The sequence below is a fragment of the Branchiostoma lanceolatum genome, chromosome 16, assembly GCF_035083965.1.
Source record: "Branchiostoma lanceolatum isolate klBraLanc5 chromosome 16, klBraLanc5.hap2, whole genome shotgun sequence".
Lineage (NCBI taxonomy): Eukaryota > Metazoa > Chordata > Leptocardii > Amphioxiformes > Branchiostomatidae > Branchiostoma > Branchiostoma lanceolatum.
Window position 1 is genome coordinate 189,082 of NC_089737.1, and position 17,748 is coordinate 206,829.

Sequence of the window (17,748 nt, forward strand, 5' to 3'; positions counted from 1 at the left end):
TAGAGAGATATGTAGAAAGATAGATAGATAGATGGATTGATAGATAGATAGATAGATAGATAGATAGATCATATATTTATATCATATGACTATATCATGATTATTAAATAATAATCTAACATCTTCGACTAATGATATTTATGACGTTATTATATAACATTATTACCTTCGCGACGAATGGTTTCGTCGAGAAGGTTATGCGACGGTGCTTGTCTGTGTGTCTGTTAGTGAACAGAATAAGTCGAGAACGCCTGGATGGTTTGTTGTCGTAGTTGGTGTGTCGGTGTGTATGTGGCAAATCTCAAGATGATTAGATTTTGGGCGAAGTGTTTTGCATAATTAACGAGAAAAGTGTAAAAATGTGTTCAATTGTATGCTTTACTATGCGTTCTGGTTGCGACGGGGATATTGATACGGGTAGATTGGGGGCAAAGTTGGTCATGAGGGGTCATGAGGGGTCATGAGGCAGTCAGTTACATGTACTGCAGCTGCCAGGGACAAATTGGCTATCAGCCAGCTGTAGGGCAGATACAAGAGATAGGCTTGCCCATGCAGTAATGCTTTAAAGCACTAAAACAAGGGCTCAGAAAAGGATTCACCTTAATTGCAAGCCCCAAAAATTCTTATGCACCAGAAAGCCACATCTGTCTACTTTAGAATCATGCAAAGAAAATAGACAGTTGACCAGCTCGTTCTCTCGTAACAGCTGACAGACGAAAACAATCGTCAACTTTGACCTACTCCCAGCCTGGAAGAGTCCACTCGGAGCATGTGAAACCAAACCACAAAGATATCTCCTTACACCAATTAAAAGACTGAAACATACAAATTTTGACCAAAGTTGGATATACACGGCCTTATATGAGTAAGAACAGTCATTAATGCAGTGCCACAGCATGGGAATACCGAGCATGTCTGTGTGTCTGTTAGTGAACACGATAAGTCGAGAATTCTTGGAAGGATTGTCTTGGTATTTGGTATGTTGGTAGGTCTCGATGAAACCTGAAAATGATTAGATTTTGGGCCCCCTATCGGCTTGTTACGGTACTGCAGCGGAACTTCATGTTATGATATCTCGTGTTGTGGACATGCTATGGAACTGATTTTTAAGTGGTAGATAGCTCGTTGGGCAGAGAGTAAGTGGTATAGGCTTGGGCCCCCTAGCAACTTTTTTGGAACTGCAGGGGTAGGTTTTGCTTCAGACTTTGAAAGGGAATAACTCAAGAAGGGCTTGATGGAAGGTCATGATTTTTTGCATGTACATAGCTTGAGCGATGATGTACATGATTGGATACTTATTATGCAAATCAGTAACTAATTTGCATAATTAATGAGGAAAGTTTATACATTCATCAATTTCCATGATAGGACTCGCAAACATGTGACATATGTAACTGAGGAAGAGAGAAATATTAATAGATATCAGCTATGCAAATGAGAACCTCATTTACATAATCAATGAGAAAATAATATAACTCGAGATGGGCTTGATGGATGGTCATGATTTTTGGTATGTAGATAGCTTATGTGATGCTTTGTATGATTGGATGATAATTATGCAAATCAGATTATAATTAATGAGGCAATTTTAAAAACCTGCTGTGTTCCATGATATGACTATTCAAATATGTGACATTTGTAACTGAGGAAGAGAGGAATGTCAATAGATAGAAATTATGCAAATGTAGGCCTAATTTGCATAATTCATGAGAAACTACTATCATTCCATACTAGTAAATAACGGCAATTTCATACTTGTTGCATTTAGAAGTTGTGTGAATGTGAACACCATTGAATCAAATTATGCTAATAAGGAGCTTATTTGCATTATTGATGAAAAATGTTAGCATAACCTTCTTTGTTAAGCTCATAATCATAACAAGGAGGTTTGGACAACTTATGTTATTTGGGTGAGGAGGATCAACTGGTATGATTTTTGATTGATGAAAAACACTCCTAATACGTCAGTCATAAAGGTCAAAATCATTTCGCGAAGGTATGAGGTCGTAGAACTCTTGTTTATATATACATATGGTTTCAGAAACTAATGCATGAACAGATCACGTTGATTCACATTACATTTTGAGTCAGGTTTCTTTTCCTTCCTTGTAAAATATCGTAAGCTGTTTGATTTTGTTCACGATGTTTGAATGCAAAGTACATTGACATTACATGAACGTCTGTAGATAGTTCCTCCATGGGTGCCTCTTCAATCGGCATTCCTATCTTATCTTGAGAGAAATTTAGGTCAACAACTCCCAGAAGCAATCTTAGGTTTTTGAGGCCTTTCGAGCATTGGAGTCAATCTTGTATTCATACATGTATAGTAACCGTTTAAGAATTACTTGCCGGTTGTTTTTAAGTTGCACACATCACGAACATTCCATTCATGTATATATCTAGCAAAGAAGAAAGCAAAAAGACGTTTTAAAAAAACAGGCAATTGTCGTTAGTTCTTAGCATATGGTATAGGAAGTGGAAACAAATCATTTTTACAATCATGACCCATTGGTTTAAGTACGGGTCATTGCAAAAGTAAGAGATATTTACCAAAAATTCGCGTAATCTATCCGTTGGAAACATTAATATATTTGTATGTATGCAATGTTTCTCCTGCAGATCTTTTGCTGTTATTTTCTTTCCTGCGCTACTGTGCTCTAGCTGCCGGTGAATATAAATCTGCCCCAGCTGGGTGTGATGATGCGTCCAGTTCAATTCTGTCAATGAAGCGGAGCCTACTTCGTGTCGAATGTCATTGATATTCAATCAAAGGTCTTCCTTAATTCAAATTAACACATATGATAAGAAAGCGGTCGTAGTGTTCTTTGAATAGGTTTTGGATTGTGGGTTTCACGATAAGACCTTTACAAGCCTTGTAGACATTTAGGAGTGCCAGATGTCGAACATTGGATTATTGTTGTTTCTTTGCATTGCATGCGCGGTAAAGCACCTCAGGGCGTAACAAACCAGGTTTATACTGAGGAGTAGAAGCTGCATATCCGAACAGATTCATTTAATCTACTCACACAACCACCCACCGTGCCACCACTGTACGAAATGGCCTCGGATCCTCGCTGCATGCAGATATGTAACACGAGAATTATTAACCTGCATATACATGTCCCTCAGGCTGCCCCAAAGGAAATGCATCACTTAACCACATCACTTCAGTATTGTTTAGTATTTCATGGGTTGTGAACTTGGAAAATGTGAATTGTTGAATTGATATATCATTTTATAATTCAGCACTTCCAAGTTCTCCACCCATGAAATACATTATTGATATAAGTAATCCAATTCAGGCAGGCTGAGGGACAGCCACATATTAGGGCCAATGCACCACTTGCGTGTGCAGGTTAATTCAGTTGCATTTGAGTAACGTTAGTACAAACGGCCCCGTATACCCCGGATTCTTTGGGATCTTAGGTTCCGGATCCCCTTGTTTGATGTCAGTATAAGCAAGGAGCCGAGGCAATTTCGTGCAGTGAAAATCTAATGCCACTTCATCAGTTTCTTAAGCATTCGATGCTATACGCCATAGCGACTCTTTGCTTGTATACATATTGAGAGGGAAGTGCCGAGCTAACTGACACTTGAGCACCACATTCATACCTCAGTAAGATAAAAGTCCTATTTGACATATACAGTCAAACCTGCCTATAGCGGTCACTCAAGGGACTGGCCAAAATCGACCGCTATGAACAGGTGGCTGCTCTATACAAACGGTTCATTGATTACGAGCAATATGTGGCACATGTTTTCTGTACCCACTGAGAAACATTTATTGACATACATGTACAGTCAAACTTGGTCTACCGACCACTTCCAATAGACGACCATCGGCTCAAGATGACTGCTTTCGGTAGGTCTGGATTTTTCCACAAGCAAATTTAGTCCAAGTCGATCCATCGATCCGCCCCCAATCCGGAGCACATGCGACCAAAATGTTGCCAAAGACAACCGTGTCATTTTCAATTGCGCGGCGACATCATTTATCAGCAAATAATTGCGGAATTTCACGGTGAAATCAGCCTGTTTGGGTCGGATTCCTTGCCGGGAGAAAAAACAACAGCTGCAAGATGAGAGGTCATAGGGTCATTGGGATAGTCTACTGTAATGTGGGTGCAGCTGCAATGTGTGAGTTATGATTTTACTCTACATTAAATAGTACAAAATGTAAACTTATTTCGTCAAAGAAGTTCTTTGAATAAAGAGAACAGAATATACAAAGAATGGATGACTTTATAACAGTTTTTTAGAGGATAAAAGGCGTCTGTCTTTTTTTAACAAACTGCTCCCCCATGGTACTACTAGTGAAGTAACCCAAGTATACAAAGCGTCCCGCTAGGACCGCGCACAAAGAGGCTCTGTTTGTCTGCAAATTTCTGGCGTCTTAGCGGTTTTGGAAATTCAAAACCAACACCAGGAGCAAAATAAAACCATGTACATCATTTTCATGGGTAACACTGCAGCTATAATTACATTTTTTTCTGCGGGGATTTGAAAGAAGGCTCCCGAATCTTGCGGCCACCATGCGCCGTGACCGTTATCGGCAGTGTTTCCAGACCCGCGGGACCGAAAATCGAGTGGCCGCGACCGCGTTGGACAAGTGACCGCTATAGCCTAATTCTTAATGCTTATGTCAATGGGAAAAATCCAAGGGACCGACAGAAAGTGACCACTATGGTAAAAATGTATAACATAAAATCTTCACTTTTAGTTTGTCCTCTTTGCTACTAAGATATATTACTCATTAGGTGTTTAAATCTGACCTGTGGGATCAATAAATTGTAGATGATATATAATGAGATCAAAAGATGTCAACAAAAATCTGGTTTTCAAATATAATTGTAAAAGTGTCGACGCTGTATATTTTCCTGCTCTCATGATAATCACATTCTGAACCATTTGTGTACAAAGAGATTTACGTACTTCTTAAAACATTTTTTGTAATATTATTAATTCACAATCATTCTGGTCAAAAACTGACGATATTTGCTCACCGATCCATATGAAAACGCTTCCAGTGACGGCTACGCGCTTCCGACGGAAGATGAGGGATGTCACGGGGTGCACGATAGCGCAGTACCGGTCAACACTCACCGCAGCCAGCGTCAGACAGGTAGCCTGAACAGTCACCTGAAGTAATGTGGGAGGCCAACCATGTAAAAAACAGTACTAGTCATCGCCAAAGAGCGTTGTTTAAACGTTTGCTTCCATATGGGCTACTATGTTGTACGCGTATCAACGGGTAAATTTTGTAAACAAATAGTGTTCAGAAAGAAAAAAAGTAGAGCTTTTAATTAACAGTCAGTTATATGTTTCCCCATGTACAGTGTATTTGGAAACATCCTTAGCTTCGATAGTGGTATTTTCCTCTTACAAGTAGCTTTAACCCTCAAACCACCGTATGGGGTCAAAACTGACCCCAGGCGTATATCAACATGTGCCATTTTGACATTTCGAGTTGAAAACAAAATTCCTTCTATGAGTTTGTTTGTATATATGTCTTATAACTTCTCACAAGTTTTTACCGAGATTGGCTCATTGTTGATTAATTTATCCTAGAAAGTTTACGCGTGGTCCAGTGGGGTCAAAACTGACCCCGGCAAAATCTGCGCTCATATTCCCTATTGTTTGATACTTGTCATCTAGTAACATGTATGATAAGGGTTGTTATGATCATAGTTGCAAAATCTAATTTTGTAGAAACGTGAAAAAACATTTTTTTAGTGAACGTAAAGATTAGTGACGTTGCGACGTATTATGACGTCATTTATGTGATTTTATTGACGAAAACCAACAAATTGGGTATTTCCATATAACTCAAAGGTACACGATGAAACTTAAATAGAAATACTGTATGATAAATCATGATGTATTCAAAGACATTATTTTTTAGATGGCAACAGGAACGACGTCAACATGACGTCATATAAATCATGTTCATATCAGGTTACACTAGCGAAATCCGCCATCTTGGTTCCGCCATCTTGAATTATTTTGAATGCATATTTTCATCATATAACCTAATAACACAATACAAATGGACCAAAACGTTTATATTAAGATTTTTTCTGTTTGAATAAACATGGTAATGATGAGATTTGAGGTTGAAATAGCCGGTTATAGCTAATCTAAATATATCGTCCGCCATCTTTGATTTTGACCGATGACGTAATCAAATATGCATAAATTATGAATGTTAAATCATTAAAGTGATAGTGAATAACATTGGTTAGTGTTGATATAAGAAAATAAGTGCAGTTTACAAAGAAAGCCCTAGAATTACATTGTAAAATCCAAAATTAGCAACTTTTTCCAAATATGGCTCTCAGAAACCGGTTGTCATAGCAACATGAAAACATTGAGTAGTTATTTCGTTAAATTCAAATTGTTGCCAACGAAATTTTAGCAAAGGTGACCATTTTTGGTTGTTCTAGCGTAAGACATTCAGATGCTATATGACATCAAGTGTAGGCGCAGGCTTCAAAAGAGCCCGCTTGTCTGAATAGCGTTAGTTCCAAAAGACGATGTTCCCTATTTTTGCATTAATTATGATAATAAGCAGAAATTATTCATACCAAATCATGTCAAACTGTCCCTAATAGAGTACTCAAACTATACATATATACAAACCACAAAAATAGTCACGAATAAAGCTGTATTTGTAGAAAACATTGTGGGGTCAGTTTTGACCCCATACGGTAAGATTAGTCGTAAAAAAGCTACGGTGGTTTGAGGGTTAAATGCTGAAAGTATTTCGTATCTAGCCGTATACCCTTTTTAAACATAGCTTGACTGAACATGATTACCTGCATCATGTAGTTGACCATCCTGCACATGTGTACTCCGAAGATCCAGGAAGGCATGGCGTACTGTGCGGCAGTAAAAGGGACACAGCAGAGCAAAAAGGCCATGTCTGTCACGGCCAAGTTGCACAGATAAAAGTTGGTAACGGTTCGCATCTTGCGGAAGAACGCCACCACATAGATCACAAGGGAATTGCCGGACATCCCGACCAGAAAGATGACAGCAAAGATGGTTGGTGGCACGTAGTTGTCCCATGACAGTGGTATCGGCAGTGGTTCGGGCATCTTGGCCGTCCCCAAAACGGCTTCCGAACATGAAGCCTTCGAAACCTCCTCCAGCGAGCTGTCACTACTTGTTATGTTCTTCGTACAATTGAACAAGGTGCCCATCTTTAAAGGTCTTCAGGGATGAGGATGATCGGGTGCGTGTAGCGTCGTTCCGAACCGCACAAGGATCAGTGCCGCAGTTTTACCCGTAAAGGAGCTTAAATAGACTGTTAACATCATCAGTTCTGAGACCCATTAACCTAGTTCTATGTCCATTGACTGATTTGTCTGTCTAATATATGAGTATTTAACAGGGCTAAGTGATACTGGCCGGCCAACCCAATTTCGTAAAATGAACCACATCCAATCAAAGGCAGCATTTACGAACAAAACTATTCATTTTCTTTAAATCCTTCAAAATTCTTATCATTGTATGAAACATAGCATAGATATATAATATTATCACATGTTCGCTCCTTAAAGAGCGTCCGAGATTATAAATATAGGCTCTCCTCATTGGTTGAGAGGGAAACAGTGCGGTTGATTCAAACTGGAAGGTACAGCCAGCCGTGTAGCTCCCGTGTTATCGGCAATATCTCATTACTGGCCGATTGCTTTCGGCCACTTTTTGGTATAACGATGTCTGAAGTATTCCTCATCAAGTTTTGATCAATGTCATAACCTAAATTACACACCCTGGCGCATAATAGCTGATTTACGTACATTACAACACTGGTACCGGTAAAAGTTTAAAAATAATTGCTTCCAGGCGCCCGGGACGATCGCTAGCCCGGCTGACGCACCCCGCGGTGTTTGTAAACATTCTGGCAGAGCGAGGAGCCGGGCCGGGGCTCTCGCCTGTATCATGTTTCGTTCCCCCGTCAGCTTGTGCAGGCTTGATTTTTTGTGTTCCAGCCACTGGTACCGTGAACGGGGAAGACAAAATACAACGATAGCGGAGACAAGTGCGAACGTTTTCTTTTTTTAATTCATTGCGTCAAAATAACAAGTAACATAGTGTCAGTACTAAAAGAAGCATTGAATTTATTTAGACATATGTCTATACTTTCAACGGGGTGAGCATGGATGATAGAACAAAGTTATTTACACAAACCTCATATCCAGTCGCAGTCGCCGTTGTTTACAACATGGTCATGATCCTGTCACTTTTGCGAGACGGGTGGTTGCGCTGAATGGTCATTTTTACACTCGACAAACGTCAGTGACGTCCAGTTTGTCCAACGGAATACCAGTACAATGACAATAAGAAACACTTGAAGAACGGCCCTAGAACGAACCTACTCTCTACTCTACACTAAACTGTCTAACAAAAAGTCTAGTCAAGTAGTTCAAACCCAAGTTCAATCCCACTTATGCCCCAGATAAGGCTGACCCGCGGGGTTAGGATAAAAACTCCTCACCGCGTCTAGCACACACTTTGGCATGACGTCACGCTTTACTATCTGGAATCCATCTTCCAACATTCGCTGTGTTTTTCTCGCCAGGTATCTCTCGTCCTTCCATCCACCCCTCTTGTTGATCAGCGTCCAGACAGCCCGATACTTCCTCCTCCGTACACCAGTATTATTTGGGTGGGGTGGCCTCTGGTGTAATAAGGCTTGCTTCATTCCCGCCTTTCTGATTTGCTTCTCCATGACGCATGGAGCCAAAAAACACCCTGGGCAGTCCTCGGGGTTTGAACTTGGGTTGGATGTTGAAGAGGTAGACGCCGTGTTGTTCGACGAAGTAGGCTGAGAGGCTGTGTTGTTGGACGAAGTAGACGCAGTAGGCTGAGAGGCTGTGTTGTTGGACGAAGTAGACGCAGTAGGCTGAGAGGCTGTGTTGTTGGACGCAGTAGGCTGAGAGGCTGTGTTGTTGGACGAAGTAGGCTGAGAGGCTGTGTTGTTGGACGAAGTAGGCTGAGAGGCTGTGTTGTTGGACGAAGTAGGCTGAGAGGCTGTGTTGTTGGACGAAGTAGGCTGAGAGGCTGTGTTGTTGGGTGATGGAATAGACTCGTCACTGCCTGATTCGTCCTCACTGCTAATGTACACATCCGAATCCTCCACTTGTTGATAGGGCTCGCCCCTCTGGAGCTCGCCGGAGTCGTCTTGAGAAAGTGGTATCTGAATCCAGTCCCATCCCCAGAAGCCGAAAAATCCTTGCATTGTCTGAATCTGGTCCTCTGTCAGTCGAAGGCAAATGTCTCTTGTTGGAATGTTGCCACCCTCCATTGTGAGCGGATTTTGACGCAAATCGACGAAGAGATTGAAGAACGAAGTTGGATAAGAACGGCCGTAGAATGAGCGGGAAGTAGTCGTGATGACACAGGAACGCATGACACACTTTTTGTGTAAATTTCCCGACGTGTACAAACAGTTCATGCCGATGTTTCGGTTTTGTTAATTATTGTTTCATTTATTTATTAACTGATGCTAGTTATCAATATCTGATAAACATTGATCGGCTTTCACGAAAAATTGCTTTGATTTGGATGCGATCCCTGGTCTTGTTTGTTGTAGGTTTTCGTGACCCATGACGAGAAGGATTAGCACTGGTGAGACAGCGGGAATACTATTTGTTGCGGAACAAAATAATACTTTATCTACCATCTAAGGGTTCATTTGGAATTTTTTAATAAAATGGCTCATCCATTATATGCATACTATGAATATACTATACATCATGACTAGTGTGGTGCATCAATAACAGCTTTACAAATACAAGAAAAACAAACAGAGATGCACAGTCAGAAGATTCTCTCAGAACAGACATCTGGAGCAAATCACGGAAAACGCGGGAACGTTTTGGACGTCTAGATGGCGGGAATACTGTGTCCCGCGTCCAAACGCAAACAGAAATCACACATACACAACATTTTTTCTCACAACACAGAGTACAGACTCAACGGAAACAGTTGCGTTATTTAATCTCGTCGTTGCCTGATACAAGATGAATCAAAAGGGGACTCTGTTTATTTAAATCTTCGTTCAATTTTTTTTGTTATGATGTCATCGACCCACATGTAACCTTTGCATAAAGGTCATGTCAAATGCAAATTGAGAGTAGGGAAGTACATTTAATTTTCCTTCATCTCATTGTCTCTCGATAAACGTCAAAAAAGTTTTTCTGACGTGAACCTTATGAAGTATAGAATAAAAAGTAAAAAAATAGATAAGACTTGTCAACGACGTGACCTGACCCCCATGATTTATTGTCCTCTTTTATCCCGCCATTTACGCCGTGTGCAGCACATCTTTTCGCTCGTCTTTATTTCGGTATTTTACGTTGTGCTCTTACAACAAAGCATGCTTCGAGTAGGTAGTACGCTAGCCCAGAAACGCAAGAACCGGCCGTCGGACACGCCGGAGGCTGTGTGCGCCCGGAACAAGAAGAGAAGAGATGCCGTCAAGGAGGGCAGGTCAAACAAGCCCTACAACATGACCATCAGTGGCACTGAAGACGAGATCAAGGCTTTTCGCGAGAAGGTGGCTTCCGCTTGTAGCAAGATGGGTGAAGGCCTAGGGGGTGGAAAGAAGACCGTGACGCAGAGGGAGGCCATCTTCACTGCACTTTCCGACTGGTTGGAGGCAAGGGAGAACACAGATGCTGCACGACTGCTGGCCGACTGTGGGGAACAGGGACCAGCCGGCTCTCCGTTCAAGCAGAAAAACGGCTACTCCGCAGCCAGCCCAGCTACCATGGACGAACCCATCTTCCTAAGCACTCCCACTGCCATCAACTGCCTGGTGGGAAGGGTGCACAGCCACGCCATCAAGTGTCCCGAGGAATTGGCCATGGTGGATTCCCCACAGATGCTTGGGCACGCGGCCAAAGTCGAGCTCAAGTGCAATCGGAACCACCTAGTCGTGTGGGACTCGTCACCCCACTTTCACAGGAGGTTACTTGTGAACTACAGGTATGGCTTCAAATTTGTGATAGGCTTCATAAATCGCATGCTTAAAAATATGCAAACACAGAGCGTAAAGCGAGCTTACAATACAGTATTGTATGTTGATTTTCTCTGGAGTTTGACGTACTGTGACTGACCTGAATTTGTGACTAACATGTCTTTAGCACGAAGTAACTTTTGTCAACTACATAAAGTCGTGCATGATTCTGCATTCAATTTTAGACGTATGCAAAGAAATGTTTTGTGGTATCATAATAAAACTGTTTAGTTTACGGCAAGAAACAACTGTAGTCTGTAAACCTATTATCATCTATTTGCTACCAATCGTTTATCAGCACGGAAATCACCTCTACAATAGAAATCATAATCCACCTAACGACCCATGACGGGTAGTCACACATATCCCATGCATTCTGTGACCGGACAAAACGGCTGTTTTCTTGGCTGCACACTAGCAAGGAGGTTAAACCTCCTTGACACTAGCAGTACTACTTATCAGTTTATTAGTGACTTGTTCTTATATGTTCGGTCCCGTTCATTGCTCTTTTGCACTCATCTAATTGGTAATAGTTTTACGAGCAGTACTGATACTTCTTTGCCAAGTCTTCATCCGATTGACAGCCTTTCGACAGTTTTCGACAGTAACAAATCTCTATCCAGAACAAAATAAGTGTTCTAAAAGTAAGTCCAATCACTCACATGACCAGTGGTTTTGATTATTTGCTGACAAATACTTTCAGGATGGCGCACGGGTACTTTTCTTCTGGTATTCGTCCAACGCAATACGCAAAGATCTGCAGTGCAGCAGGGATCGGGGCCATCGAAGATAGCAACCTGCGACATCACTGTAAGCTGATACCATATATGTTTTTTTTTTCCAACACAAATGAACATAGACATTGCATGGCGAAGGACCTACCTGCTGTTTTGTGTACTTGAAGAGTGCAAAACCCCTTGCGTGTCTTTTCCGCCAGTGAAACTGGGTTGACCTCGACACTGGCACTTACCACCCCGTCCCAGAGTTTACAAGGTTGAACACATTGATAAATTTCACATGTATACCTGTGATCGGTTGGTGAAAATACAGGACAAAGATAGCAAAAGTTATAAAACTGTTCTGATAATAGATTCTATAAATAATTTAATCTGTTGTATGACTTGTTTTCTTGTTTATTTTTCAAGATGAGACTATGTACAGTGAGGTGGCGGCCAAGCTGGCACAGGAGTCCTGCGCATTGGCATTGCGACAGGTAGTTGAAATTTGAGTACTAGCACGTAAATAATATGTTGCATAGATTTCCTCTGTGTTCAACCTGCATTTATGTCTATGCCACTTTATCAATATTGTACAACAGTATTAGCCAATGACCGTCCGCAAAGTTTCAAGTTTTCTGATACATGAAAATCATTTCAACAGGAGATTGAACTGCAAGAAGAGTGTGACGGGGATGATTATAAGGGCATATCCATCATCAGCGACGCACGGCATTGCTGGCGTAAGAACGCCCGGTTCTCTGATGTAGTGTTCCTGGGAGACAGGTCTGTAAAATTTTGGTGGAGTAAAACCATTCCCCTAACCCCCAAACGTCTAACACGGTGCTGCATGAAATTAACTTTTGTACTTATATTTGTTGTGTTGTAAATTCTAAGACAATAATCCCAGTGACCAGTGTTGCCGAATCTAAGCCGCCCGGACGAACGGCTAGATTGGTCGACTTCGTTTGCTACACTCCCTACAGACATTCGTTTTGGAATAAAGATTTTTTTAAATTTCTTGAATGTTTCCAGAACACACAAAGCCATCCGTGTTGAGACTGTCTCCAAAGAGGAGGTACGGTACGCACAGAGCCACGAGAAGGAAGGGGTGGAGCGGTTCTACCGGTGGGCAGACAACAAAGGTATTTTTTTTCTAAATTAATGTACATATCAACATTGATTCTATAATGTCCGCCAATTGTTAACATATTTTGTTGATTGATATATAATTCTGTCCTGTTATGATCTTCCCTAGGGCTGAGCATTGTTGTTCACGCACATGACAACAATGCCAGTGTGAATAAGATTGTCGAGGACAGGGCTGCCGCCGGTCATCCCTGTGTAAACGGGAACGACACTTGGCACGGTAAGACATGTCCGTGCTTACATGACTTGCAAACATTAACCATCCTTCATTAATAAATGGGATATACTAAAACAGACTAAATGTCAAAGTCATAAATGCGTCTACGGTAGTTGATTGTGCAATTAGAAGCCTTCTTTTCGTCTATAGATTCTTTGTTCACAAACATGTTGCAATATTTACAGAGAAAAATTATACAAAAGTGAAGTCTGTAAAGTTATTCAGTCGTAGCTTTGGTCAAGAGAAATTTACATCCACATCTCCTTTCAGCTACAAAGAACATTGCAAAGACGATTAAATCCATCACCAGCGGGCCGCAGAAGCGTGAGGGAGAGACCTGGTTCCTGGACCTGGCCGACAAAGGTAGACAATCTTTGCATTCTGACCACCTTACCTTTCTTGGTGCTAGGTTTGTACCATCGATGCATCCACGTTTATGTGTAGTATTTTGTTGAGTTGAATGAGACCTTGCTCTTTCTGTCGATCCCTTGCAGCCGCTCCCGTCAAGACCCACATCTACTGGGCCATGAAGAATTGTGGGGGAGAGGCAGCTAAGATACGAGGTGCCCTGGACAACATCGTGAACCATTACAAGGTTCACACATACGTACTCACGTTGTAGGACTTTATACATGTAGATATGTTAGGACTGCATTTATGTATGTAGAGTACATATATTCTGTATAGCAATATGTGAGTGCGCGAGTGAGCGCGTGTGTGTGCGCGCGCGCGCGCGTGTGTGTGTGTGTGTGTGTGCAATCCAATCATACAAACCACTCCCATGCAGCATGTACCACTGTAAAAGTCATCTTTGTACTTTCAGGGTGACCACTCCAAGTGCCACCACACGTCCCGGTGTCGTTTGGAAGGCGAGGACTACGAGTCCTTCCACCACCCCATCACCAACCCCAACGCTGAGAAGAAACTCATGGAGTTCCTCCACAAGACTGTGGTTTACAAAAAGGCTGAGAACTACATTTATGTAAGCTTATATAAGTTCTTGATTGCTACCTGGTATTCTTCCAACACTACAAATTGACTAAAGGTAATATACCTCGGACCGATGCATGTCTTGTATAAGGACCCATCACTTGACCCAAATGTCACTTTTTAACAGTTGGATAAGACTTATAGTGTACAGGTACGTTTTTTTTATAAAGGGTGCAGGACAACCCTTGTCCCTCAACTGCCATAGTGCCCTTTTACAATATTGAGGATTCCTTGATCGATTGCGAATGAATGTTTTTCATCCTCCCCAACAGGCAAAAGACACACACTATGTTGAATCTTTCAACAACTCAATGTTGGTCTACCATGACAAAAGGATTAGCTTTGGGAGGAGGAACTACCTACTGCGGGTGAACCTCGCCATCCTTGACTGGGTGAGTGTGACTTACTGCAATAGCTATGATGCGAGCCTGTGAACGTGGAAGGAAAAGTGTTTTGCACCTGTGTATGTGTTCTGTGTCCGGAGTAAAATTATCATGAAGTGTTACTGCCAAACTACTATTATAATGTGAGTCATTGTCCTTTCCCACAGAATGATCATGTGGACAGAGACCACACCTCTGTGTGGTTTGTAGAAGATGCAAGCAAGCCAAGGAAACAGCGACCCAAAAAACAACTAGTGGCTAAGGCCTACAAGTTCAGGGAACAGGTGTGGCGGGACTTCATGCACAAAGCGTGGTGGGATATGGAGGGTCCCGTGGAAGATGCAGAGCCTATCCAGGACGCACCCGGCAGGGAAGGGGAGATGCAGAACGCGCCTGACGGGGCAGGAGTCGCAGGGCCGATGCTGAACGCGCCCGACGGGGCAGGAGTCGCAGGGCCGATGCAGAACGCGCCCGACGGGGCAGGAGTCGCAGGGCCGATGCAGAACGCGCCCGACGGGGCAGGAGTCGCAGGGCCGATGCAGAACGCGCCTGACGGGGCAGGAGTCGCAGGGCCGATGCAGAACGCGCCTGACGGGGCAGGAGTCGCAGGGCCGATGCAGAACGCGCCCGACGGGGCAGGAGTCGCAGGGCCGATGCAGAACGCGCCCGACGGGGCAGGAGTCGCAGGGCCGATGCAGATCGTGCCCGACGGGGCAGGGGAGATGCAGAACACGCATGTTGAGAGCCCACGTGGCCGTCGAGGTCGAGGTCGTGGCCGTCGAGGTCGAAGTCGTCGAGGACGCGGTCGCCGGGCACGAATGATTGATGTTTTCTCGTGAAATGTCTGTCATGAACCGCCAAACCTGGGCCGTTTCCTGTAAAACATCTACATGTGCATGATTTTGTATTTGCAGTCTTTGTTTTTATGTTTGTACATTTGTAAATGTTTTCTCTTTTTTACCGCGTGGCATAAAATGTACATTGGAATTTGAACCCAGGAACGGCAACCTTGTAAGTTCTAGGCAGAAATAAACGTAACGTTTTATCAACAAAGCATAACGCGCTTTTTACAATTAAAAAGAATGAACGAATTACCTTTATTGTACATTCGTGCAAATCGTGCCCCGAGGGACTAGGTATAATCTCCATGCAGACTATCCAACAGGCAAAATGAGTTTTTATTGCAACCGGTTGCAATGAAACGCCTTTTGCCAGGTGGGTACTGTCATTGCAACTGCGTTGAGATTAGCTAGGTAAACGTCTCAAATGAGAGGAGTGAAGGAAACGTCCGGAACTCGGAGGTCTCAGTAGTTTATCCAGTTGTAAAGTTTGAATTGTATATCAGTATCTTTAACCTGGATGTCTAACCTTCATAAACGTATTGCATAACTAGTTTTGAGTGGAATCAAGACCCTCGGGACACGAATGTAGGTGAAGATTAAAGCATTAATAGACATTCAATAGAATAATAATGTGGACATTTGAAAATAACAACGCCCATCTTTTGAATGGGTAATGATTGTAAACTTACCTCACCATCATATTATTGTCAAAAATTAACTTAATTATCATCAGTCTTGCCCACGAAAGAAAGACTATTTTGCAACGATGAACAAGTGTTACCCTTGAGGGACTTTCGATCTTGACTCGCGTGGGTTATCCATATCCACTCAGTTATAGGATACATATCAAGTAAACGTTTGGAATGCCCCCAACACAATGTAAAACAAAACCGGAAACCGATTTGAATATAACAAATAACGTTAAACTGAAAAAGGCAAGGCATGGCCACCGCGCCATGGAAACAAAGACAAAAGAAAAAAAAAATGGCTGCCTTCGAACTGAACCGTCCACGCCAGGAACAGTTTAGAAGAATCGAATTCTCCACATTTACAACAGCCTTTTCATAGTTTGGAGATTTGGTCAAATCAAATAATCATCCTCAATCCATCGAAAATGTCATCATCGGGGAAAATTTGGGGAACAGGATATTGTTGTTTTCTAAAAGTCTCTCAACCCGACAGAGCCCAACTGAGCTTGTCAAGGAAAAACAACAACTTGACCCCTAAGTGACCCCACCAACAAAAAACAAGAGGGACCATATATCTTTTTTTAATTCTTCTTTATATACGGCACAACGGGCAAAAACCGTCGCTAAATATTTGATACAAATAATTTCAGTAAATAAACCCACCGTTGTTCATATAATTTAGCCAACTACCAGAAGATGTTCTTCAGCGTGATACCGTTGCGTTTGCCTGTGGTACCAATCCCCTTGCACAACCAAGATGGCGGGCGGGCGGAGCGAAATTTGCGAGCAGGTCGGTACGCGGTATGTCTTGCGAGGGACGTCCTCACAGCAATCTACGATTGACATTACGTATCCGTGCGTGTGGTACTAGGCTGTTTTTGGTCCTTTCTATATTCATCGAAATAAATTCTGAATGAGGATACAACTATAAGTTTGTGCACTTGCTTGCTAGCTGGTACACGATACAGGGGTTGTCGGTAATAAATGACTGTTATACGATATAGATATGCGATTTGTGACACATGCAGTCTTACCCAATTATCACAGTGTAGTCATTTCACTGTTGTATACAGAGAGCCAGACATTTTCTTCTAGTGTGCAGTCATAGCTTTACCAGCACCCTCTCGGTAGAACTGTTTACACTAGCATGGTGATTTCACGCACGATTAACAAATTAGGCCTGCAGTCGCTCCCCGCGCACCGGGAGGCCCACCCTCTGGCAGGGTCTGGGCTGACCAGAGGCCTGCCACCCTGTATCAATTAAATTCTCATTATTTGCGATCCATGGGACCGCCAGGCCGGCCTTTAAGCTTTTTTTAAAAACCAATATGAAGCAGAATATATATCATGATATATCAAAGACATGACCAAACTATTACAGGTGCCCTGAACTATAATTTTTTGCTTAATTTTAAGATAGAATATTTATCATGATATATCAAAGACATGACCAAACTATTACAGGTGTCCTGAACTATACTTTTTTGTTTTCTTTTGAAGTGGAATATTTATCATAATATATCAAAAACATGACCAAACTATTACAGGTGTCCTGAACTATACTTTTTTGTTTTCTTTTGAAGTGGAATATTTATCATAATATATCAAAGACATGACCAAACCATAACAGGTGTCCTGAACTATAATTTGTTGCTTAATTTTGAAATAGAATATTTATCATGATATACCAAAGACATGACCAAACCATTACAGGTGTCCTGAATTATAATGTTTGG

General features: G+C 42.1%; 2 protein-coding genes across 2 annotated transcripts; one reads left to right on the forward strand and one right to left on the reverse strand.

The window, feature by feature from the left end:
* Positions 1-4,761: 4,761 nt before the first annotated feature.
* On the reverse strand, positions 4,762-7,202 carry LOC136422124 (kiSS-1 receptor-like). The gene is made up of 3 exons (XM_066409771.1): positions 6,816-7,202; positions 5,004-5,139; positions 4,762-4,772 (listed from the first exon to the last, which is right to left on the reverse strand). Exons 1-3 carry the CDS (start codon positions 7,200-7,202, stop codon positions 4,762-4,764), a joined length of 534 nt encoding a protein of 177 aa, XP_066265868.1.
* Positions 7,203-10,219: 3,017 nt separating this feature from the next.
* On the forward strand, positions 10,220-17,322 carry LOC136421639 (uncharacterized). Its single transcript, XM_066409105.1, has 11 exons — positions 10,220-10,995; positions 11,730-11,836; positions 12,172-12,239; positions 12,407-12,528; positions 12,778-12,887; positions 13,001-13,111; positions 13,379-13,471; positions 13,603-13,703; positions 13,932-14,090; positions 14,371-14,490; positions 14,649-17,322. The coding sequence occupies exons 1-11, from the start codon at positions 10,220-10,222 to the stop codon at positions 15,318-15,320; spliced, it is 2,439 nt and encodes an 812-aa protein (XP_066265202.1). The 3' UTR covers positions 15,321-17,322.
* The last annotated feature ends 426 nt before the right edge of the window (positions 17,323-17,748 follow it).

Excerpts from the sequence above, each read along its gene's own strand:
- LOC136422124 (XM_066409771.1), bottom strand. The coding sequence starts at position 7,202 with ATGGGCACCTTGTTCAATTGTACGAAGAACATAACAAGTAGTGACAGC. Across the intron at positions 5,140-6,815 it reads TGGTCAACTACATGATGCAG|GTGACTGTTCAGGCTACCTG; the intron begins GTAATCATGTTC and ends ACATTACTTCAG.
- LOC136421639 (XM_066409105.1), top strand. The coding sequence starts at position 10,220 with ATGAAGTATAGAATAAAAAGTAAAAAAATAGATAAGACTTGTCAACGA. Across the intron at positions 13,704-13,931 it reads ACATCGTGAACCATTACAAG|GGTGACCACTCCAAGTGCCA; the intron begins GTTCACACATAC and ends TTGTACTTTCAG. Across the intron at positions 14,091-14,370 it reads AGGCTGAGAACTACATTTAT|GCAAAAGACACACACTATGT; the intron begins GTAAGCTTATAT and ends CCTCCCCAACAG.